The sequence below is a fragment of the Sinohyriopsis cumingii genome, chromosome 3, assembly GCF_028554795.1.
Source record: "Sinohyriopsis cumingii isolate HCF-2022 chromosome 3, ASM2855479v2, whole genome shotgun sequence".
NCBI lineage: Eukaryota > Metazoa > Mollusca > Bivalvia > Unionida > Unionidae > Sinohyriopsis > Sinohyriopsis cumingii.
Window position 1 is genome coordinate 153,243,761 of NC_142963.1, and position 27,749 is coordinate 153,271,509.

Genomic DNA, 27,749 nt, shown 5'->3' on the forward strand with positions numbered 1-27,749 from the left:
TCAATCAGTATTACTTGCTAACAGTGTACATGATGTGTGGATCAGTCAGTATTACTTGATAACACTGTACATGATGTGTGGATCAATCACTATTACTTGCTAACAGTGTACATGTGTGGATCAGTCAGTATTACTTGCTAACAGTGTACATGATGTGTGGATCAATCAGTATAACTTGCTAACAGTGTACATGATGTGTGGATCAATCAGTATTACTTGCTAACATTGTACATGATGTGTGGATCAGTCAGTATTACTTGATAACAGTGTACATGATGTGTGGATCAGTCAATATTACTTGTTAACAGTGTACATGATGTGTGGATCAGTTAGTATTATTTGCTAACAGTGTACATCTGTGGATCAGTCAGTATTACTTGCTAACAGTGTACATGTGTGGATCAGTCAGTATTACTTGCTAACAGTGTACCTGATATGTGGATCAGTATTACTTGCTAACAGTGCATATCGATCAGTTATTTTGCGTATGCTTTACATGGCATGTGGATCACAGTCATTATTACCTGCATGCACTGTACATATGTGGATTACACTGTATTACTTTTATGTGATGAGAAATATTATTTTCTTAGATCATGTTCTAACAAAATTTCTTTTGTATGTTTGATCACTGTCATTTTTATTTTTCGCTTCTTACAGGGTCCCTTGCAAGGAAGAGTAGTGGACAAAGTGCCATATGAAGACATCAGTAAACTGTTTGTGCCATCTTGACACATGTCAGCCATCGAAAGGGATCTAAAGATACCATGACATTAATTACAAAATCCATTGACTGTCAGTAAAGGACAGGATTGATTGGAAACATAAATCTGTTTGCAGTCACATTGTACATCTCTGTGTCAGATTTAGAGAAAGTACATTACTGTTTCTACAGCAAGTCTTTGATAATCCTTATACTGAAGTTCAAAGTGCAGCACTAACCAAGCATCAGCGATTGTAACTAATGATGAGGGAAACAGAGTAGTGTCATTCTGTTAGCTGTATTAGCACTCTGTGGTGTATTGTAAACTTGTTTTCACATTATGACAGTAAATATTGCAAGAAATGTACTAAGAAAAACGTGTACATAATTGTTTTCTTTTATTGTCACTCATTTCCTCCCACTTGAATTGGACAGAATATTGGTTAGGCAAACAGTTCAATAAAGGAGTCTTCTCCCCAAATGAGGATATACTAGTCCATTGGAAGGGTATACAAGATTTTCTTTATATGTAGCATCAAAGGTATGAATATATTTAAACAGACTCCAAATGGCAAATGGCTAACTATAGATGACAGATAAATCTGCAATGTGTTTTATGTAAATTTAATTGTAAACACAAGATACTAACATCCACCTGTAAGGAGAGCATACTGCATTTTATATTATTTGAAGTAACGAGTCAGAACTTAGTAACGACCCCCATACTAAAGACCTAATATGGCGCCACTTTAGAGAGCATGTTATTTTATTCGACGTAAATTGTTAGAATTTATTTTCAAGGTAAGACTGGAGACACCCCACATATGGTATGATCCATCTTTAGTGAGAGTCATTGTGCTTTATTTGAAATAACAAATCAAGAGTTATTATAGCTGAAAGAGTCACCTTTTCAAAGAAACAAGTCAGAACTTGTAGATGAAGACTGGATTCACTTTGCTGTTTTTGTCACAAATTCTAGTAATGATAAAGTCATCAGAAATTCATTCTATTGCTTTGTTATTCATCAAAAGGTTCATTGTTTACATACAAGATTGAGATGACCCCTTGTATTCATGGATTTATCTTCTCCGAGATTTCGGTGTGTGTTTCTACTTGTGTTATTGATGAAGACCAAATGTAGCAAATTCTACATTAAAACTCATTCACTTGACTTTTGACTTGCCATAGTTTGCTACCTTCATAGCCATAATTAAGTCTGGGTCAACAAGTTCACAATATTTAAATAGTATGGTTTTGTTGGTATCTTGTACAATAATTTATACATATTGATGTACAAGAACTGTGTGAAGTGTAGACAAGTCTTACTATTGTCTGTTATAAATTTTATAGCAAAATTGTACCATTTCTTGACGTTTGTAGAGATTTGTCATTTTGATTGTTGTTTACTTAATATATCTAGATTCCCAGTACCCAAATTTTATCATTTTTAAATAAATGGTTTATAAGAGATATACAGGGAATTCATTATTTTTTGGGTGGAAGGTACCCATGTTACTGGATTCCATGGTTGTTATAAACCAGTAATCCAAGTAACAATAAAACTTCCATCACAACAGGAAGACTTTTTCCCCAACCCAAGAATTTACAAACTGATAAAACGTATCCATTTTACAGTTATAAAACATGAAAACTGATTGTCAGTAAATATATGAATTGTCATTTTAGGGCTTTAAATAAACGAAAATTGATTGTTAGTGGATACATCAATTGACTTTAAATGAATGAATATTCCTTATGACAAGGTGGTAATTTTGAAATTTAAAATTTTGACAGAATTTTAAGACAATAAAGAACAAGAAGAATACAAGCAATCTAAAAATTCAGGCCCACCTCTATAGGATAGTGATCACTGACAGCCATCGTCTGGAAAACAAAAACATTGAATGTAATATTTTGTAATTAATATAATTATTGTAACAACATTAAAGATAATCATATTAAACATTTATCTTGTGTAATTATTGTGACAAGATTAAATACAAACATATTAAACATAATTATATTAAACATTATCTCATGGGTGGTTATTATGACAAGATTGAAGAGAAATATATTAAATATTATATTACATGTAATTATTATGACAAGATTAAATACAAACATATTAAACATAATTATATTAAACATTATCTCATGGGTGGTTATTATCACAAGATTGAAGAGAAATATATTAAATATTATCTTACATGTAATTATTATGACGAGATTAAATACAAACATATTAAACATAATTATATTAAACATTATCTCATGGGTGGTTATTATGACAAGATTGAAGAGAAATATATTAAATATTATCTTACATGTAATTATTATGACGAGATTAAATACAAACATATTAAACATAATTATATTAAACATTATCTCATGGGTGGTTATTATGACAAGATTAAAGAGAAATATATTAAATATTTATATCATTGCACAAACTCCTTGTATTTTACCTGTATACCTGTATTTGCATTAATCAAGACAGGTATGATATTTTCTAATATAAAGACCCAAGATATCTTGTATTATAAGTTTTTATTTTTATAGGGTAAAAGCCTAAATTCTGAAAAGTAATCTCTCTCTTTCTCTCTCTCTCACATACAGAATAAGCTGCACAAGAATCTATAAATATTAGTTCCACCGTATAAATGAGCCTGACAAGCACTTCTTTTTCTCTTTATCAATGGACCTATTAGCTGGCCCACTGTGTGGCTGTAGCGACTGCATGGTATTATAGAAAACACTTTACTAAGTGACCTATTAGCTGGTCCACTGTGTGGCTGTAGTGATTGCATGGTATTATAGAACACACTTTTCTAAGTGACCTGTAGCTATACCACTGTGTGGCTGTAGCGACTGCATGGTATTATAGAACACACTTTACTAAGTGACCTATTAGCTGGTCCACTGTGTGGCTGTAGCGACTGCATGGTATTATAGAACACACTTTACTAAGTGACCTGTAGCTGGCCCACTATGTGGCTGTAGTGACTGCATGGTATTATAGAACACACTTTACTAAGTGACCTATTAGTTGGCCCACTGTGTGGCTGTAGTGATTGCATGGTATTATAGAACACACTTTACTAAGTGACCTGTAGCTATACCACTGTGTGGCTGTAGCGACTGCATGGTATTATAGAACACACTTTACTAAGTGACCTATTAGCTGGCCCACTGTGTGGCTGTAGCGACTGCATGGTATTAAAGAACACACTTTACTAAGTGACCTGTAGCTGGCCCACTGTGTGGCTGTAGCGACTACATGGTATTATAGAACACACTTTACTAAGTGACCTATTAGTTGGCCCACTGTGTGGCTGTAGTGACTGCCTGGTATTATGCAACAAACTTTACTAAGTGACCTATTAGCTGGCCCACTGTGGGGCTGTAGTGACTGCATGGTATTATAGAACACACTTTACTAAGTGACCTATTAGCTGGTCCACTGTGTGGCTGTAGTGATTGCATGGTATTATAGAACACACTTATCTAAGTGACCTATTAGCTGGTCCACTGTGTGGCTGTAGTGATTGCATGGTATTACAGAACACACTTTACCAAGTGACCTATTTGCTGGCCCACTGTGTGGCTGTAGTGATTGCATGGTATTATAGAACACACTTTACTAAGTGACCTATTAGCTGGTCTGCTGTGTGGCTGTAGTGATTGCATGGTATCATAGAACACACTTTACTAAGTGACCTATTAGCTGGTCCACTGTGTGGCTGTAGTGATTGCATGGTATTATAGAACACACTTTACTAAGTGACCTATTTGCTGGCCCACTGTGTGGCTGTAGTGATTGCATGGTATTATAGAAAACACTTTACTAAGTGACCTATTAGCTGGTCCACTGTGTGGCTGTAGTGATTGCATGGTATTATAGAACAAACTTTACTAAGTGACCTATTAGCTGGCCCACTGTGTGGCTGTAGCGACCGTATGGTATTATAGAACACACTTTACTAAGTGACCTATTAGCTGGCCCACTGTGTGGCTGTAGTGATTGCATGGTATTATAGAATAAACTTTACTAAGTGACCTATTAGCTGGCCCACTGTGTGGCTGTAGCGACCGTATGGTATTATAGAACACACTTTACTAAGTGACCTATTAGCTGGCTCACTGTGTGGCTGTAGTGATTGCATGGTATTATAGAACACACTTTACTAGGTGACCTGTAGCTATACCACAAGCTATTGTGTGAATTTAGTGAATGAAAGCACAGTTTAGTTTGGGAAAGGGTAAACAGGCAAGGTACCACACTGCATAATCAATGACCAAGGACCACCAGTTTCTTGAGTGGCTTTGGTTATTGCATAGTGTTATAAAACCCAGGTTAGTTCTGGGAAGGGCAAACAACCTTGGTTCCACATTGGGAATACAAATATTGAGAATACATATCAGTGGTAATTTTGATCTTGCTAACAAAAGTTTTGATCGGATTTATCTTTTTAGTCCAAAATAAAATTGTATGCTTTGTTATTAAACTGCTGTATTTTAATCCCTCCAGTCTGTGATCATAGATATGTGGTTCATGTGTTTTATTGCACTTGTTTATTAAAAGTAATTACCGTATTATACTCCAACAGTCATTACTGTATCATAGTCCAACACAGTCATTACTGTATCATAGTCCAACACAGTCATTACCATATCATAGTCCAACACAGCCATTACTGTATCATAGTCCAACACAGTCATTACTGTATCATAGTCCAACACAGTTATTACTGTATAATAGTCCAACACAGCCATTACTGTATCATAGTCCAACAGTCATTACCATATCATAGTCCAACATAAAGTCATTACTGTATCATAGTCCAACACAGTCATTACTGTATCATAGTCCAACACAGTCATTACCATATCATAGTCCAACACAGTCATTACCGTATCATAGTCCAACAGTCATTACTGTATCATAGTCCAACACTGTCATTAATGTATCATAGTCCAACAGTCATTACCATATCATAGTCCAACACAGCCATTACTGTATCATAGTCCAACACAGTCATTACTGTATCATAGTCCAACACAGCCATTACTGCATCATAGTCCAACACAGTCATTACCATATCATAGTCCAACACAGTCATTACCGTATCATTGTCCAACACAGTCATTACTGTATCATAGTCCAACACAGTCATTACTGTATCATAGTCCAACACAGTCATTACTGTATCATAGTCCAACACAGTCATTACCATATCATAGTCCAACACAGCCATTACTGTATCATAGTCCAACACAGTCATTACTGTATCATAGTCCAACACAGTTATTACTGTATAATAGTCCAACACAGCCATTACTGTATCATAGTCCAACAGTCATTACCATATCATAGTCCAACATAAAGTCATTACTGTATCATAGTCCAACACAGTCATTACTGTATCATAGTCCAACACAGTCATTACTGTATCATAGTCCAACAGTCATTACCATATCATAGTCCAACACAGCTATTACTGTATCATAGTCCAACACAGTCATTACTGTATCATAGTCCAACACAGTCATTACCATATTATAGTCCAACACAGTCATTACTGTATCATAGTCCAACAGTCATTACTGTATCATAGTCCAACACAGTCATTACCATATCATAGTCCAACACAGTCATTACTGTATCATAGTCCAACACAGTCATTACCATATCATAGTCCAACACAGTCATTACCATATCATAGTCCAACACAGCCATTACTGTATCATAGTCCAACACAGTCATTACCATATCATAGTCCAACACAGTCATTACTGTATCATAGTCCAACACAGTCATTACCATATCATAGTCCAACACAGTCATTACCATATTATAGTCCAACACAGCCATTACTGTATCATAGTCCAACACAGTCATTACTGTATCATAGTCCAACACAGTCATTACCATATCATAGTCCAACACAGTCATTACTGTATCATAGTCCAACAGTCATGACCATATCACATTCCAACACAGTCATTACCATATCGTAGTCCAACACAGTCATTACTGTATCATAGTCCAACACAGCCATTACTGTATCATAGTCCAACACAGCCATTACTGTATCATAGTCCAACAGTCATTACTGTATCATAGTCCAACACAGTCATTACCATATCATAGTCCAACAGTCATTACTGTATCATAGTCCAACACAGTCATTACCATATCACATTCCAACAGTCATTACCATATCATAGTCCAACACAGTCATTACTGTATCATAGTCCAACACAGTCATTACTGTATCATAGTCCAACACAGTCATTGCTGTATCATAGTCCAACACAGTCATTACCATGTCATAGTCCAACACAGCCATTACTGTATCATAGTCCAACTCAGTCATTACTGTATCATAGTCCAACACAGTTATTACTGTATAATAGTCCAACACAGCCATTACTGTATCATAGTCCAACAGTCATTACTGTATCATAGTCCAACATAAAGTCATTACCATATCACATTCCAACAGTCATTACCATATCATAGTCCAACACAGTCATTACTGTATCATAGTCCAACACAGTCATTACTGTATCATAGTCCAACACAGTCATTACTGTATCATAGTCCAACAGTCATTACCATATCATAGTCCAACACAGCCATTACTGTATCATAGTCCAACACAGTCATTACCATATCACATTCCAATACAGTCATTACTGTATCATAATCCAACAGTCATTGCAGAAATCATAGTCCAACATAGTTATTACCATATCATAGTCCAACAAAGTTATTACTGTATCATAGTCCAACAGTCATTACTGTATCATAGTCCAACGCAGTCATTACCATATCATAGTCCAACACAGTCATTACCATATCATAATCCAACAGTCATTACTGTAACATAGTCCAACATAGTTATTACCATATCATAGTCCAACAAAGTTATTACTGTATCATAGTCCAACAGTCATTACTGTATCATAGTCCAAAACAACAGTCATTACCATATCATAGTCAAACACAGTCATTACTGTATCAAAGTCCAACACAGTCATTACTGTATCACATTCCAACAGTTTTTACTGTATAATAGTCCAACAGTCATTACTGTATCATAGCCCAACACAGTTATTACTGTATCAAAGGCCAACACAGTCATTACTGTATCATAGTCCAACACAGTCATTACCATATCATAGTATAACACAGCCATTACTGTATCATAGTCCAACAGTCATTACTGTATCAGAGTCCAACAGTCATTACCATATCATAGTCCAACACAGTCATTACTGTATCATAGTCCAACACTGTCATTACCATATCATAGTCCAACACAGTCATTACTGTATCATAGTCCAACACTGTCATTACTATATCATAGTCCAACACAGTCATTACTGTATCATAGTCCAACACTGTCATTACCATATCATAGTCCAACACAGTCATTACTGTATCATAGTCCAACACTGTCATTACCATATCATAGTCCAACACAGTCATTACTGTATCATAGTCCAACACAGTCATTACTGTATCATAGTCCAACACAGTCATTACTGTATCATAGTCCAACACAGTCATTACCATATCATAGTCCAACACAGCCATTACTGTATCATAGTCCAACAGTCATTACTGTATCATAGTCCAACAGTCATTACCATATCATAGTCCAACAGTCATTACCATATCATAGTCCAACAGTCATTAACATATCATAGTCCAACAGTCATTACCATATCATAGTCCAACAGAGTTATTACTGTATCAAAGTCCAACAGTCATTACTGTATCAGAGTCCAACACAGTCATTACCATATCATAGTCCAACACAGCCATTACTGTATCATAGTCCAACCCTCATTACTGTATCAGAGTCCAACAGTCATTACCATATCATAGTCCAACACAGTCATTACTGTATCATAGTCCAACACTGTCATTACCATATCATAGTCCAACACAGTCATTACTGTATCATAGTCCAACACTGTCATTACCATATCATAGTCCAACACAGTCATTACTGTATAATAGTCCAAGATAAAGTCATTACCATATCATAGTCCAACACAGTCATTACTGTATAATAGTCCAACACAGTCATTACTGTATCATAGTCCAACACAGTCATTACTGTATCATAGTCCAACACAGTCATTACCATATCATAGTCCAACACAGTCATTACTGTATCATAGTCCAACACAGTCATTACTGTATCATAGTCCAACACAGTTATTACTGTATAATAGTCCAACTCAGTCATTACTGTATCATAGTCCAACACAGTCATTACTGTATCATAGTCCAACACAGTCATTACTGTATCATAGTCCAACACAGTTATTACTGTATGATAGTCCAACACAGTCATTACTGTATCATAGTCCAACAGTCATTACCATATCATAGTCCAACACAGTCATTACTGTATCATAGTCCAACACAGTCATTACTGTATCATAGTCCAACACAGTCATTACCATATCATAATCCAACACAAAGTCATTACTATATCATAGTCCAGCACAGAGTAATTACCGTATCATAGTCCAACATAAAGTCATTCTCATAACGATAGACAGCTGAGGTGCCAGGCACTATTGCACTCCTAAGTTCCGTTCCTGCAGCGATAAATCTGCCAAAGAGAAACATGGTAATCATGATCTGGAAACACTGTTATAGTAAGAAAGTTTATATTTGATGTTGCTGTTGTTGAAAATGTGTCGGAATTATTTTTCTAGTGCAAAATAGTAATGCATACTTCAATTAGCTTTGGGGTAAGCTGTCTCTTTTCCCACCTTCTATCTTTTCCCTTTCTTTCGAATTAAAGATTTTTTAAATATGTTCCTTATATGTATCCATTTATTTCCCACCCATTCTTGCTTTTCTCTTTGTTGTTAGCTCTATGGGTTATAGACCAGAAGGGCTTATGGAATAGACAATTGTCTGCATCATATGTCTGTCCATTAGCACAGGTTTCTAATCGTTGTCTAACTACTATGAGGATTGCCTTTGAAACTTTACATACGCATTCATCCCACGGTCATCCTAAATGAAAATTGTGCCACTCTGGCATCCAATTATGCATTCATCCCAAAGTCATCCTAAATGAAAATTGTGCCACTCTGGCAGCCAATTACACATTCATCCCAAGGTCATTCTAAATGAAAATTGTGCCACTCTGGCATCCAATTACACATTCATCCCAAGGTCATCCTAAATGAAAATTATGCCACTCTGGCATCCAATTATACATTCATCCCAAGGTCATCCCAAATGAAAATTGTGTCACTCTGGCATCCAATGTAGTTGCCACAGTGGTCATCATAAATCTCCTGAGCATGTGGTCCTATCAATAGTTTTTTTTCCCTAAAAGCATATGGTCCTATCAATGTGAGCTTTTACCTGAAAGCGTATGGTCCTATCAATAGGAGCTTTTCCCTAAAAGCATACGGTCCTATCAATGTGAGCTTTTACCTGAAAGCGTATGGTCCTATCAACACGAGTTTTTCTCTGAAAGCATATGGTCCTATCAATGTGAGCTTTTCCCTGAAAGCATATGGTCCTATCAATGTGAGCTTTTCCCAGAAAGCATATGGTCCTATTAATGTGAGCTTTTCCCTGAAAGCATATGGTCCTATCAATGTGAGCTTTTCCCTGAAAGCATATGGTCCTATCAATAGGAGCTTTTCCCTGAAAGCATATGGTCATATTTACCCTAAAAGTCTCCCTATGATCTCTAGCTGGTCCTAAATGAAAATGGTATCAATCTTACATACAATATGGCCACAATGGAAGCCAGCTGGATAATCCTGTATTGCTACTCCTCATGGATGGATGATCGTATAGACATGGAATTTCTTTTTAAAAATGGACTTCTTATATGTCCAGTAGGTCCTGTAAATGAAAATTTTGTCAATCTGACTTACAGTATGGCTGCTATCTTGAAAATTTTGTTATTACTACTCCTGAATGGATTCTCCAAAAGACTTCTTTTATGTGTGTAGATGGTCCTAAATGTAAATGGTGCTGATATGGCATAAAATATGGCTACTATGGTGGCCATCTTGAAAACCTTATCGCTCAAAATATCAGTTCGTTCTGCACTCAGTAGTTAAAAATAAGCAGTTAGCTTGGATTCCTTGGAACCCTAATCCTTCCTTTTTGGGTCATTAGAGTGTCAACCCTTTCAAGGGACTTTTGCATTTAGTGGATTAATTGAATCTGAACGTGTGCTATCATCCTATGTAAACATTTATAACCTCTGAACTTTTACCTATAAATTAATAATAATAATAATAATAATAATAATAAGAAGAAGAAGAAGAATTATTATTACATTGTGACCCCACAATAGCATGCTCCATATTAACACTAATTCAGATATAACACTATTGTGTCATGACTCCCAAAATTTCATTTGTATTTTTTCATACACGAAGAAATAATTTTTTGTACAGTATGAGAATAAAGCTTATTATCATTTGGTAGAAGAGATCACATATAATTTCAAATGTAAGATGATCGTGGCATGGTTCCTGAAATTTCATGTGTATTTTTCTCATTGATACAAAAAAAATCCTTAAAAGTATGAAAAATAACATGTAAAATGTTTATCTTTATTTTGGGGAACAGATCATGAATGAATTTTAAACACAATAAAAGCATGACTCCTGAAATTTTAAAATTTCACCAACGTCTTGGAGTTCTGTTGCAAGAATAAACATTGGAAATAGGAGTATCTGAACCAATGGCTGGGTCTTTTGAGAACTTTGATCATAGCTTATGTTGAACGGTGTCAGCTTATAAGTGTTAATAATCATAGGACAGATCCTGGAAAAACAAAGCCATTAAATCATCTTTGTGCTTGTCTTCAGTGCGTCCTGTGTACAAATGTACTTCAAACAATAGCTGACATATTTGTTCTTTATACTGCAAAAACACAACCAAGCACCAACAATTCGGTGATTGATAAAAGATTATGAAAGCCTGAATTTATCATTCAATTAATTTAAGTACTTTGCTAGTCAATCACAGTGCTAAAACTTTTTCAAATTATGGGGCAATAATTTGTATATAACATCAGAAAATGAAAACCGCCAACGTATGCACATATCTTGGTGGTGTTCTTAGATGCAGTAAGTTAACCAACAAATAATTTCATCCATTCCTTGTAAAAATCCACCATTATTCATTGAAAGTTATTTCTGCTGTTGTCGTTCAAATGAAAAGGTGTAAAAGTGTTAATTAGTGTGAATTTACAATGGATAATGGCACACAGAAAAAAACATGAGGCTTTTACTGTTAAAGAGAGGTTTGATGCCCTGGACAGGATTAAGTCCAGTGTTAAACAATCACAAATGGCTAGAGATTTATGGGTTAACAAGTCTACTCTCTGAGGATGTCAAAATGTTACTGACACAGAAAGCAGCTGAGAATCAATCCATTTTTTAAAAAAATTATTACAATTGACAACATTTTAGCAGTATGTAAATGTGCTTTGACTTTCCTGTCATAATTTTGCTATTTCTTCCATTGAATTAGACACATAATGATCTGGGACATATTTTTGATAGAATTACATGTATTATTGATTAACAGCACAAGACAAGATTGGCAGGTGAGTATACGGTATAGGTACACTCTTCATACCACACATGTATATATGCCACTGTGTTGTTCTCTGAATAAAGTAAAATATTCTATATATAGTCTGTTTTCACTACATTTGTATTTATCATTTAATATGCATCAATTTAAGATGATAAACGTGCCAGTGAAGCATGCATTTTGCACCCCCTTTATTACCCCCTCCCCAGCCATTTTCTTTGTGCATGCATCATTTTCTTCAGCTAACAGTTGGTTATAACACAGTTCAGTACATAACATGGTCAGGTATTATGGACCCGACCATCATGCTATAGCAGGGTTACACTGAATTATTATTATGGTTATTATTAGATGATACTACAACTGTATACTGACTTAATATCTTATACTAAGCTGTCAAATTGTATACCAGTAGGTGAAAGCATCACCAACACAAGTTTATACACCAACCTGTCATAAGCACAGTCAGTGTTGGTTGAGACTGTAGTATCAGCTTCCCATCCCAGAAGCCAATCAAAGCTAGGGTCACTATAGATGGTCAGAGGTCGAAGGTCATTTTCACTTGCATATGAACAGTCTGCATTTAAATCCCCCATCACCAGGACATTCTGCGATATGAAAGATGGAGGAATACAGTCAAATATAACATGTATTTTTTGACAAGATTTCTTCTCTTTCGTAATGTAGAATAAAAGGTAAAAGAAATTCTTCCTGAAAATAGAAAGAAAACAAAAAAGTAATGTATGTTGCAGATCAATGAAATCTAAAACAAAACAAACTTGTATTTGGTTATTCTGACTTGACAATAAGTGGTGAAATTTAGCCAATAATTGTGAGCTTCTTTAGTTTTAAATGGATGACACAGGTTCTAAATCTGCATCCCCAAAATCCCTTATTAAAATTAATCACCAGACTGACTTAGTAATAACATCACCAAAATCCCTTAATAAAATTAATTACTAGACCGACTTAGTAATAACATTCCCAAAATCCCTTAATAAAATTAATCACTAGACTGACTTAGTAATAACATCCTCAAAATCCCTTAATAAAATTAATCACCAGACTGACTTAGTAATAACATCCCAAAAATCCCTTAATAAAATTAATCACTAGACTGACTTAGTAATAACATTCCCAAAATTCCTTATTAAAATTAATCATCACACTGACTTAGTAATAGCATCCACAAAATCCCTTAATAAAATTAATCACTAGACTGACTTAGTAATAACATCCCCAAAATCCCTTAATAAAATTAATCACTAGACTGACTTAGTAATAACATTCCCAAAATCCCTTATTAAAATTAATCATCACACTGACTTAGTAATAGCATCCACAAAATCCCTTAATAAAATTAATCACTAGACTTAGTAATAATATCCCCAAAATCCCTTAATACAATTAATCACTAGACTGATTTAGTAATAACATTCCCAAAATCCCTTATTAAAATTAATCATCACACTGAATTAGTAATAGCATCCAAAAAATCCCTTAATAAAATTAATCACTAGACTTAGTAATAACATCCCCAAAATCCCTTAATAAAATTAATCACTAGACTGACTTCCCAAAATCCCTTAATAAAATTAATCACTAGACTGACTTAGTAATAACATCCCCAAAATCCCTTAATAAAATTAATCACTAGACTGACTTAGTAATAGCATCCACAAAATCCCTTAATAAAATTAATCACTAGACTGACTTAGTAATAGCATCCCCAAAATCCCTTAATAAAATTAATCACTAGACTGACTTAGTAATAACATCTCCAAAATCCCTTAATAAAATTAATCACTAGACTGACTTAGTAATAACATCCCCAAACTCCCTTAATAAAATTAATCACTAGACTGACTTAGTAATAACATTCCCAAAATCCATTATTAAAATTAATCATCAGACTGACTTAGTAATAACATCCACAAAATCCCTTAATAAAATTAATCACTAGACTGACTTAGTAATAACATCCCCAAAATCCCTTAATAAAATTAATCACTAGACTGACTTAGTAATAACATCCCAAAAATCCCTTAATAAAATTAATCACTAGACAGACTTAGTACTAACATCCCCAAAATCCCTTATTAAAATTAATCATCAGACTGACTTAGTAATAGCATCCACAAAATCCCTTAATAAAATTAATCACTAGACTGACTTAGTAATAACATCCCCAAAATCCCTTAATAAAATTAATCACTAGACTGACTTAGTAATAGCATCCACAAAATCCCTTATTAAAATTAATCACTAGACTGACTTAGTAATAACATTCCCAAAATCCCTTAATAGAATTAATCACTAAACTGACTTAATAATAACATTCCCAAAATCCCTTAATAAAATTAATCACTAGACTGACTTAGTAATAACATCCCCAAAATCCCTTATTAAAATTAATCATCACACTGACTTAGTAATAGCATCCACAAAATCCCTTAATAAAATTAATCACTAGACTTAGTAATAACATCCCCAAAATCCCTTAATAAAATTAATCACTAGACTGACTTAGTAATAACATTCCCAAAATCCCTTATTAAAATTAATCAATAGACTGACTTAGTTATGGCATTGTTGAAGATGTTGGTCAAAATTAAACTGATATTAGTATCTATTGTGATAATAAAGAAAGAACTCAATATGCATCAAATCAAAACACATTTGTTTTTCATGATATTACTTATGATGCGGCTTCAAGTACACACTTGTATGCATTAACAATTATATTATGACAAATACCTCGCTCTTGTATTTGTTATGATGTCTAAAACTGTGACTGGTACAATTTGCTTTGGGTTATAAATCATTAAATGCTTTCTTTCATTTGTGGAATCAATGTTTGCAGCATTATGTCTTTACTGACAAAATTCTTGCTTGTATTTGGAATTTTTCGTTAACAACAATCTTTGCAATTTGAAGCTAGAACCATACCCACCACTATTCTGTAATGAGTTTGAACACTCCATTGACTGAGCTATTTCTTTCCTTGCCTTGTACAAAGTGATGTTTGACACTTTTGAACAAACAAGTAAGTACTAATGCAAAGAAATGTCTTTGACTTGGACTGGAAAAAGAGGTCAGATTGAGAGGAAATAATATTCAGATACCTTAACACCTGGCCAATGCCTTAGAACATCAAGGTAAACATTGTACATGTGACCAATCTCTGCTACAGCATCTTCTGGTTTAATGTGAACGCCCACCAGGACAAACTCTAAAGTGCAATAAGGTAATGTGTATGGGAATTATCATAAAACGTAATAAGGTAATGTATATGGGAATTATCATAAAATGTAATAAGGTAATGTGTATGGGAATTATCATGAAAGTGCAATAAGGTAATGTGTATGGGAATTATCATAAAAGGTAATAAGGTAACGTGTATGGGAATTATAAAACATAATAAGGTAATGTGTATGGGAATTATCATAAAACATAATAAGGTAATGTGTATGGGAATTATCATAAAACGTAATAAGGTAATGTGTATGGGAATTATCATAAAAGGTAATAAGGTAACGTGTATGGGAATTATAAAACGTAATAAGGTAATGTGTATGGGAATTATCATAAAACGTAATAAGGTAATGTGTATAGGAATTATCATAAAATATAATAAGGAAATGTGTATGGGAATTATCATAAAACATAATAAGGTAATGTGTATGGGAATTATCATAAAATGTAATAAGGTAATGTGTATGGGAATTAGCATAAAAGGTAATGTGTATGGGAATTATCATAAACAATAATAAGGTAATGTGTATGGGAATTATCATAAAAGGCAATGTGTATGGGAATTATCATAAAAATGTAATATGGTAATGTGTATGGGAATTATCATAAAAGGTAATGCATATGGGAATTATCATAAAAAGCAATAAGGTAATGTGTATGGGAATTATCATAAAAGGTAATGCATATGGGAATTATCATAAACAGCAATAAGGTAATGTGTATGGGAATTATCATAAAAGGTAATGTGTATGGGAATTATCATAAAAGGTAATAAGGTAATATGTATGGGAATTATCATGAAAGGTAATGTGTACGGGAGTTATCATAAAAATGTAATAAGGTAATATGTACGGGAATTATCATAAAAGGTAATGTGTATGGGAATTATCATAAAAGGTAATAAGGTAATGTGTATGGGAATTATCATAAAATGTAATAAGGTAATATGTATGGGAATTATCATAAAAGGTAATATGTATGGGAATTATCATAAAAGGCAATGTGTATGGGAATTATCATAAAATGTAATAAGGTAATATGTACAGGAATTATCATAAAATACAGATATGGAATACAAACTTTGCAAACACACACACACTAAATATATATATATATGTTCTATGACTGCCAGCTTTTTAAAATAAGAATCTTTTTCAGTTTGTAGTTTGTGTTACAAGAGATTCCCTTTCTTACAAGATTGTATTATACTATGTTTAGCTAGAAAGAGTATCATTTAGCTTAATCTAAAAAGGGTAAGATACAGTTTCAAGTGGTAGGTAATTTTCAGTTACAGTTTGTTTATTATATATAAATATACTAATAGAATTAATTTTACTTGTAATGTAAATATTTTGAGGCCAATATTGAAGAACTTATTGCAAAAATATATAGCCTCATTAAATAGTGTTTTAATAAAGGAAAATACGGATAGGTTGTGCACGTTGCTGACACTTGCCTGCAGGAGTGGCAGACTTGGTCCTGAAAAGAGCGGAGTACGGTTCCCGTTCAAAGGGGTCACTGTAATCATCCAATCCGTCATCATATTGGTGTACACCCAACAGTTCCAGCCTGTCCAGTCTACACAGAAGAGAAACTAAAGCCACGATAATAGTTATGCAGTACAAGCTGGTTTGACACTCGAGGTTTTGTTACATCAGTTATTTTTAGTATTAAAAGTTTTCATGACATCTTATCACAGTTCTTGCTTTACATATTGTCAGAGAGTAGATATAACACTCTAGAGCAAAGTTTACTGTGGAATTTATTCATAACAATTTTATTCTCAAGAGAAAAAGTAGAAATTAGTCTTGTTATAATAACTATGGGCAAGAATTGCAAATGTTCTATATGAATGCTATTTCTTGAGACAACCGTATCCAGATCTGTCCTGGAAAATCAGGATTTGAATCTCATTTAAAAGTCTGATATCTTTCTTATTTTTTCGTTGTTTTTTATTTTTTATTTTTTTATCTTTTGATTTGGTTTTGTTTTTATATTCCTTTTAGAACCAACTGAAATGAATTCAGGGTTTGAAATCTTTGTTTCCATCTACTCATGATGGGAAATTATTCTATGATTAAATTATACTCATGATGGGAAATTATTCTATGATTAAATTATACTCATGATGGGAAATTATTCTAAATATGATTAAATAATTATCTCAGCCAGTATAGAATGAGCCTTTTAGAAAGAGAACTGAGGGATGGGCATTCAGCTGCACACAGATGTAAGGATATTGACAATATAGTTATCTTCAAGCATCTATATGGCAGTTTATTTTCTGTAAATAAAAGGTATATATAATATTAATAAATGGAGGATTATGTCAAAAGATTCAACAAGTGGATATTATTTATGATGTCAATAGTTATCATTTTGCTTTAATTCCATCTGTACTTAAAATTAAACAGCATTAATGTAAATGGAGGGATGTGTTTGAATCAAATAAAGTCAACGCATCAAGTTTTATATACATTTCAGATCATTATAATGACTTAAAAGTCTTTAAGCAACAGAAAAAAGCAAAACCAACATGTCTCGTAACCTTCAACAAATTAAGAGGAACATGCAGTATTGTGAAAGAGAGAGAGAGAGATATTTTGATTTTTAACATAGCTCTAAAAAAATTTCAGTCATATCGCAATGATGTCTGCAGTATTGTGAATTAAATCCCAATTAATCATAAAAGTTCTATCACATGTCCAAAACTATAGAAAGTTCAACTGTATTCCAATCTTGAATGTGCTGATGCACCAATAGCCTTAAATGGACTGTTGTGCTAACAGTCTTGGGAAACCACAGTGATATAATCCAGAATGTCTTTGAATGAATTCACAATAATCCTAAAATAGTGATGTAGTCCAAAATTTACACTTTGTAATTACAATGAATAATTTGAATACATAATTCCTCTCAAATTATATCTGAACACAACTTAAAGTGATTACACAAAGACTGATATTAAAACTGGAATAAATAATTCTACTGATGACAACCACAAAACAAACCCCTAAGACATGATAAAATTACCAGGATGTGAGTAATTTTCCCATAAAATTCTTAAATAAGAAAATTTTCAAGAACATTCTAAAGTCAAAAGACCATGAAGACACATTTTCAAATATTATTGTAAAGTATTAATCTACAATCACGGACAAAAGTTAGCTATGTAATATGTTCTTTATAAATAACCCCTTACAATCTACAGTCATGGACAAAAGTTTAACACACATTAATGATATACATAACAAATATTATGACATTACAGCAAATGTTTACTCGACAGATAAAATTCACACTGAATTTTTTAATTCATTTGTCAAAATCATTATTTTTAATTGAATTTTATTTTGACATATGTATCCAGTCAAAGCACATTGTTTTTATTTATATCTTACTTTTCTAATAAGTTTAGTCGATGTGAATGTGATACAGAATAAATGCTGATTGACCATAATGCATGTTGCTTAAAGAATTGTATTTACACTTGTGGTGCATGCAAGAATGCATATAAATTTGTAATTCAAAGCATTTATTTACTGGCCAAGATAAAACTATATGAATATTTTGATTAAGGGAGCTATTTACTGAATACCATGCCACACTATTTCCTTTACCTTGAGTTCTGTTCATTAGCTTGGAGTTACTGGTTGATTAATCCATCAATGGATCGATTTTGGGCCATGATCTCCTAAGCCCCTACCATGTAAGTAGTATGTATCATTACATTGTCAATTTTTCGTCCTTGAGAAATAATTGATCACGATTTTGCCTCGGAGACAAACACGAGTAATAATCCCTATCAATTTACCCATGCTTGAATGCAATTGCAGATGTGTGTGTTTATTTTACTTTTTGCACACTTTATTTACCTAAAGCAGCATATGAACATGATTCTTAGTAATATCAGTAAAGATAACTAACTTTCAGTATTTTATATATACATAATGATGATTTGTACCATATAATAAGAACTGAGACGAACTTAATGACAAACATACCTGTACATGTACATGTATTGTTCTTTATAACTGGTACGTCCCAGTCTCTCACTGATAACCATGCCATATGGACGAGATGGATCAGACCTAGCGGAAAAGGAAATATTAACTTCAGCTTGTTGGTGATTGATATGAAAGAGTAAGCCTTTCACTAAGAGACAATTTTAAAAATCTGTAATTATATTTTTCAGAACAATGTGTGATCTTGTAAGTGAAAAATCAATGGACTATTATGACAGTTATTGACCGCCTGAGAATGGCTACCAGCTCCAGCCATCATGTGACCAACGCCTGCTTCTATGCAGCCAAAGCCAATCCTGTTGCAGCCACCCATACCGGCTCTAAGGTACATGCCAATACCAGTCCGGGCGGCTTTCTCTGGTGTGATGCATGTGGGTTACTACTCTATATTGTGTGTTGCTAACTCGTTATTACAATGAAAAAGCTCCTGGGCAAACTGATGCCCAAACAGCTGCTCGGCCAGGGTTCAGTTAACTGCTCCATGTTACTCTGGGTCTGGTGGACACTGCCCAGGAGCTGTGACACGACACCTATAAACTACCACCCTCGCAAACCCATTTCAGCAGGCGGCAACCATCGCAGCCTGTTTGCTGGGCAAGAGCTTCGTTGCCTTGTAATGGCTGGCGACATCACGGTCAGTGTGTACTTGTACACGTGTCTTGCACATTTGTCATACAGCAGGAATACTATGTTGGACTGGTGCACATTGCACCTCTTCGGTGGTCAAGACATTCAAACTCTGGTGGACGATTTTACGCAGCGCCGGCATGTACATTTGCCTGATACTGTTTTCTCAGCCACTCCCTGACAGCATCTATTGGGACTCTGGTGGCCACTACTTGATATTTAGCAGATGCCTCCAAGTAACTCTTTAGCTGTAATAGATTGATGCAAGACGGGCTTCCATCGTTCTAGCATATTAAGTCTGTCTTTAAATGGATGCATGCCTACAGACTGTGTGCTTGGCCATCATCCCACCAATGACGAGCACGAGACTGAGCTACTCACCTATAGCAGGTCGCTGGATGGCCTTTAGGTCGTGGATCAGATAAAAGTCCAAGCTGGCCAACTACTGGCCCCACATTTAGTCGCCGTGTGAGTATGCAATGTCGTTCCAGGAACATTCGGGGTCCACGCAATTGATGGGTACTTGTGGTTGCTGATGACATCCATCCAGATTGCGGGCCCACAATATATATTGAGCGGCAGGTGCTTTTCCCGAGATACTAACTGCAGGGCAACCCTAGAAGCTTTCTAAGGCTGGCCACGATGTCGCGGTGGTGCTTTTCTACCCTGATGTCCCCCCCTCCCCATTAATTTGGCCTTTTTGCGCTGCATACAACACATACCCCCAAAATGGGATTTGCACCGTTCACCGGGTCCACCATGCGGAGGTTACCAATAGCCTTTCGCCAACAGCGTAAACATTATGCAAACATTTTTGAGGATGCTGTAAACTCTTCTAGAAGTGTGTGCTTCTTTGACTTTTCAGTATTACATTGTTCGCTGCCACACATGTTAATGTGCTGCTTATCGACCCCCCAGACAGCAAACGACCTAACTGTTGTTACAATGTCTGACGCATGAAATAATGTGGGGTCGGCTGTACATGGTTGCCACATATATGGACGACCAAGCTTGCTAAGACGTGTTTTGACAGATTAGTGAAAACTGTTCAAAAGAGTACACTGCTGTGCGGAGTCAGAATGACACTATATAAGACCAGTTTACGTTATTTTATAGTGACACACTATAAGACCAGGTAACGTTATTTTATAACGACAAAAATATAAGACCATGTAACGTTCTTTTATAACGACACTATACAAGACCAGATAAACGTTATTTTATAACGACACTATATAAGACCAGGTAACGTTCTTTTATAACGACACTATATTAAGACCAGGTAACGTTATTTTATAACGACAAAAATATAAGACCAGGTAACGTTCTTTAATAACGACACTATATAAGACCAGGGAACGTTATTTTATAACGACAAAAATATAAGACCAGGTAACGTTCTTTTATAGCGACACTATATAAGGCCAAATAACATTATTTATAACGAAAAAAATATAAGACCAGGTAACGTTTTTTTATAACAACACTATATAAGACCAGGTAACGTTCTTTTATAACGACACTATATAAGACCAGGTAACGTTCTTTTATAACGTCCACAACTACCTAGGTCCAGATGACCTTGATTGTAACAAGAAAAATAATATTCTTTATGACGACATGATGCTGATGGGGCAAAACGTCCCACCAGCATCTTTAGCCACAGGAGACACAAAACTCCCGACATGATATACCTATCCCAGTGATAGGCCCACATTCCAAAGGTGATCCATGATAACACCAAAATGCTCGGTCTCTTCTGTGCGATAGATGACCATGACCTGCGCAATATCTATGCCACTTGGTGTACTGCCGATATCAACTGGCACGAGTTTCTCTGCTATTTTAATGAGGCAACCTAAGCGCCACAGCTCTGCCATCGCTGACCTTACCAGTACTGGTCCGGCAATGTTTCGTGCTGACCTGGATCGTGCATGATTGTATAATTAAAGACAGCCTGTAAACACCCATCTCAAGCCTTAAGTCTGCCAGTCCTTTCATGATTTCAGCCTCCTAGAACCTCTATTTGGGCCTACCAAGCTGATAACTATCGAAGTGATCAACAGATTCGGCGCCCTTTACCGATGGCTACAGCGATTACTACGCTCACAGCTGGTGGTCGACCTTAATGCTTGTGTAGGACGTGACAGAAAATGCTGAGGCTGTGCAGAACAATGCCGAAGCAGACATCGTCAACCACCATGTGTTGGGCTGTGTGAGATCTTGTGAAAACCATTGCTGCTCCATGATGTAGCATAAAGTGATGAAAAATGGTGCCAAACTGTACGCTCCGCTTTACCCTATTTGACCGCCATCGTTCCTATATCCCACTAGGATATATTTTGTGGGTGTAAAAACGTTGCTTGACCTAGCATAATGTGATGCAAGGTGGGGCCAAACCGGCGTTATACAACTTCTTGCTACCTTTCATACACATCTTATACACATCTTGCTTAATCTAGTGCAACATACTCTTGGCCATTTGATTTCTAACAATATGTTTAAAAATAATGATAACTTTATTTAAAAAAGAGAGACTTAAAACGTAAAAAAGCGTTTATTTGGATTTCTGTTGTTTAACAAATATCGGAAAACAAGTGTGAATTGTAACATATTAAAACGAAAGCATATTTGAATCAAGCACGTCTTTTTGAATTTTAACAGTGAAAACAATTTATAAAGAAAGTACCATCGTTAACAACTGTGCAAACCTGCTTCCTCTTGATGACTGAGGGCTCGCAATCTTAGGCTTACATGTTTAATATCAGTGCAGTCCAATTATAAGCACATTAGAATTTTGTGCTTGAATTTTCAACATGATTAAGACCAATTCCAGTAATCCCTCGTGGCGAAGCAAACTAATATCAATGTGCACATTGTCACCAGACAGACAAGTCTACTGCCAAGTTTGGCTTACTGCAGCCCATTTGTGTATGAGAATAGGCCAGACGGACAATTAGACGACAACGACAGTGATGACAGCTTTAGGGACAACGACAATAGAACAACGGCTTGGTACTCACGCGTTAACCATCTGCCAGAGTTTATGGAAGGAAGCTCCTGAAATATCCCGGATTTCCTGGATCAAGATGACGTCATAACGGCTGACAATCTGCATGAATAAATTAAGTATACAAGAAAGTAAGACATTTTACAAGTTTTACAACGCATTTGTGCGTAAAATAAAGACCATTCTTTAACGGTGGTGTCTTCCCTTTATTAAGAGATTATCATAAAATTTGGAAGCAGAAACAGATACACACAAATGTATTGGGCGTGACAATTGAAACTTGAAGAGCCATGCTTTTCAGATGCGCGGGAGTTAAGATGTGTGTGATAAATTTATGTAATTCTATCAGTAACCCGTTATGAAATTAGAAATACATATTGGTTATTACATTAGCATAACCTATACCTCTCATTGTATTGGCATAATCTCCGTTGTCATACTGGCCGTACATCTGGTATGATGTTAGGCCCATCCCTTATACCGCCGGTTTTTACTGCTATTACAATATTAGCCTGATCGCGGTGTCCTGCGTCTGTTATCTGTTTACCAACATCCGCTCCAAGAATTATGACATCGGCCAACAGGCATGTGCACTTACAGAAGAACTGTTCAAAATGTGATACCAACATGCCACTTTGCACAATGGGCTGTTTTAATGCCCTGTATGAATGTAGCAACAGACACAAACGCTCACTGCTTCCGTTTTGTCGTACGACAACATAATCCATCAAGGTTGGTCCGAGCATAGTGTCTAAGCACAACATTTCTATACAAAGAAGTCTTAACTTTCAATACAGGAATGCGTTTCTTTAAAATTTTCTAGGTGTTGACGTTATATATTAATGATTGTAATCTTAGATATTAATGAATATGATCAAGATGTTGCTTTATAAAATGACATTTATTGGAATTTACTGCGCTAGGTGGGGCCCCGAGTGGCCGAGTGGTCTAAAGCGCTCTCCGTTACGGACCACTGCCATCTCACCTCTGTCTGCGTGGGTTCGAGTCCAAGGCTCGGCTAACGTGGGTACGTGGGAAAGCCTGCCAGTAGCTTCTCGTGGGTCGGTGGTTCTTCCCTGGGTTTTTCAGGGTTCTTCCTCCACCATTAACACTGGCCGCCATGTATAGCCTATCGTGTGCTGAAAAATGGCGTTAAACACTACAACAACAACAACAACTGCGCTAGGTCATGGACATAAAATTGTTGGATATTCCTCTGTGGAAAGGTTTAAATATCGAAAAAATTAAAACGGAAAACGCATTGTATCCAATGCTAATGCTCAATTGGGCCTTCAAATAGCAGTAACCTTCACATAAACAAGTACACACTAACGCACGTTCTTCATAAATAATAACGAACTGTGTGATCTCCAACTTTCGGACAAGGTCTTTAGTAACAACCAAGTGTTTCTGGACGATGTCATGCAGAAACCGTCAGCACCTCCTGTTATACTATAACCCTAACCAAGTATTTCTGCACAATGTCATGCAGAAACCCTCAGCACCTCCTGTTATACTATAACCCTAACCAAGTATTTATGTACAATGTCATGCAGAAACCCTCAGCACCTCCTGTTATACTATAACCCTAACCAAGTCTTTCTGCACAATGTCATGCAGAAACCCTCAGCACCTCCTGTTATACTATAACCCTAACCAAGTATTTCTGCACAATGTCATGCAGAAACCCTCAGCACCTCCTGTTATACTCTAACCCTAACCAAGTATTTCTGCACAATGTCATGCAGAAACCCTCAGCACCGCCTGTTATACTATAACCTTAACCCTAACCAAGTCTTTCTGGACGATGTCATGCAGAAACCCTCAGCACCTACTGTTATACTATAACCCTAACCCTAACCAAGTCTTTCTGGACGATGTCATGCAGAAACCCTCAGCACCTCCTGTTATACTCTAACCTTAACCCTAACCAAGTCTTTCTGGACGATGTCATGCAGAAACCCTTAGCACCTCCTGTTATACTATAACCCTAACCAAGTATTTCTGGACGATGTCATGCAGAAACCCTCAGCACCTCCTGTTATACTCTAACCCTAACCAAGTCTTTCTGCACAATGTCATGCAGAAACCCGCAGCACCTCCTGTTATACTATAACCCTAACCAAGTCTTTCTGGACGATGTCATGCAGAAACCCTTAGCACCTCCTGTTATACTATAACCCTAACCAAGTATTTCTGGACGATGTCATGCAGAAACCCTCAGCACCTACTGTTATACTATAACCCTAACCCTAACCAAGTCTTTCTGGACGATGTCATGCAGAAACCCTCAGCACCTCCTGTTATACTCTAACCTTAACCCTAACCAAGTATTTCTGGACGATGTCATGCAGAAACCCTCAGCACCTCCTGTTATACTCTCAGATGTGAATGGTTTGACAACTCTCCTCCTTCACTAAGAGCCGTTTAATCAAGAAGGAGCTTTCAAAAGGGTAGTTATGTACGAACATATTACGAGCACAGTGAATTGAAGTTTCTCCGTGTCAGATTTATAGGTTACTGCATTTGTATGGGAAAATATGAACGAGTTTTTGGATGGAATACTGCATGACCTTGGGAGTGAAGTCCTTCTGACAAAACGAGTTCATATTTTCCCATACAAATGCAGTAACCTTTTGTTTATATGCTCATGTTTTTTATTCTACCTAAGGCTTAATTATATAAACAAAATACACTACAAGAAACAACGTAAATGAATGTATGCCGCATTCCAAACTAAATACACAAGCGCATATTCATCATTACACAATTCAACATTATTGCTGCGCACATAACTCCGCCCAGATAAATTTGAACTTAGTAGCGCGCTCGACACAACGTTCGAAAGAAAATGGCGTGTCAGATTTAAAATTGAAATTGGGATTCATATTATGAATGAATGTGCATTGCAACAACTTTTCCATTTGATCTGGAATGAATAGATTTTGGTATTTTTCTCTATTCTAGGAAATTCGTGATTATGGACTGGATTTGTATGTGACAATTCCACATGAAATACACGAGATTGAAGAAGCTAGGGAGAAGCGTGTTGACATCTGCAAATGTTTTTCTGTTTCTGTCATTGAATGTTTGAAATCATAATGTGGGAAAAATATGAAGTCCTTCAATTGCAATTATCAAAAAGACGTTATGGAATTTAATGCTTATTTCATTTTGAGTGCAGTAAGGAGGACGTAATTGCACTTATCATCGAAATTACAGTACAATTTCGAAATGTGTAATCCAGATTGAGAACCTATGATATGACTTATGTAATTCGGATTTGCACAATTAAGAAAATACATTATGAGGAAATTCAGGATGTAAAACTGTAAGTATATTTTATTTTGCCATTCTTATCACCAGCTAAAGAAAAGAGTATATGACTTGTCACTCGTATGTTATTTGTAAGGACCTTATCTTGCGTCTGTTATATACTGTAGCTAGCCTAAATCCGAAACATTGTATCAACGCGGAATGTGCCAAATCAGCTGGTATGTGGCAGTCCACGAAACATCTGTTTTAGTTCATTCAGAAACAAATTTAAACAACCACAACGTAAAGAGCCTCTTCCGCGAGCGTACATGATTTGTGTACAAATCAAAAGTGCTGGCGTATGCGTCCACTGTTTGTTTACAATAGAAAGTAGTTTCTTTATGCACGTGAATGATATATGTGTACTGTCGCGCGGGTTCAATATCGGGTAATACTGCACGATTCTGACAATGTAAAGTTAACGGGGAAAAAATGAGCATAATAATAAATAACGGTGTGCATTCGTTGGCTACACGCACTAGTACTTCTGGACCTTCCCTCTTGTCAGATATAACGGTAATCATGGATTGGCTACAGGCTTGAAAAATCGGCATGCACGAGTTGGATAAAGGTAGTAGTACTTCTCGACCCGCTCCAACAGGAGATAACGGTATTTATGGAATGGCTTGGGGTACTAATACTTCTGAACCCTTCTTCCAAGTGGCGATAACAATATGCTACAGGAGTAAAACGCCTGGACACCCCTTTTACATACCCCTCCCTTGGCTATATGAAGTAGTACTTCTGGGCACCTCAACCTCTCCAACTGGAAATATTGTTTGCTTGTGGGTTTAACAACACTTTCAGTACATGGTAGGCTATGCATGGCGGCCAGTATATTTGGTGGTGGAAGAATGTGGAAAACATCTGAGATGAAGCATCGACCACGAGAAGCTACTAGCAGGCATTCTCAGAAATCCACGTTGACCCAGTAAACTTGAACCCATGCGGACAAAGGTAAGATGTCAGTGATCTGTAAAGACGAGCGCCTGAGGCTACTCAGGCACCGGCCCCCCTCCCCCCGATAAAAATTTATGTCCAAAAATACTTCTGATCCCTCTTTCCTGCCGGAGGTAAAAGCTGAATGGACTGGCTTTAGGAAGAAGCAATTCTGGACGCTAGTGTTAACGGCTTGCAGGTTTAATGTACTTCTGGATAACAGTATGCATTGTTTGACTGCAGTTGGTATTACTTCTGGACACT

At 35.8% G+C, this 27,749-nt stretch overlaps 2 protein-coding genes across 4 annotated transcripts in view; one reads left to right on the forward strand and one right to left on the reverse strand.

Annotated features, from left to right (window-relative positions):
• The window catches only part of LOC149804169 (DNA/RNA-binding protein KIN17-like), a 56,295-nt gene extending 55,201 nt beyond the window's left edge, over positions 1-1,094 (forward strand). Inside the window, exon 11 of the mRNA XM_089954147.1 lies at positions 661-1,094. Within this exon, the coding sequence (XP_089810273.1) occupies positions 661-732 (72 nt within the window). The 3' untranslated portion in view covers positions 733-1,094. The remainder of the gene's footprint in view (positions 1-660) is intronic.
• Positions 1,095-2,317: 1,223 nt separating this feature from the next.
• Positions 2,318-27,749, reverse strand: part of LOC149804170 (deoxyribonuclease-1-like) — a 28,468-nt gene continuing 3,036 nt past the window's right edge. For all 3 annotated transcript variants that reach the window (XM_089954148.1, XM_089954150.1, XM_089954149.1), the window contains exons 3-9: positions 23,245-23,333; positions 19,574-19,660; positions 17,026-17,147; positions 15,440-15,546; positions 12,765-12,922; positions 9,243-9,339; positions 2,318-2,587 (exon numbers count right to left, since the gene is read on the reverse strand). In XM_089954148.1, coding sequence (XP_089810274.1) covers positions 2,537-2,587; positions 9,243-9,339; positions 12,765-12,922; positions 15,440-15,546; positions 17,026-17,147; positions 19,574-19,660; positions 23,245-23,333 — 711 coding nt within the window. In that variant the 3' untranslated portion in view covers positions 2,318-2,536. The remainder of the gene's footprint in view (positions 2,588-9,242; positions 9,340-12,764; positions 12,923-15,439; positions 15,547-17,025; positions 17,148-19,573; positions 19,661-23,244; positions 23,334-27,749) is intronic.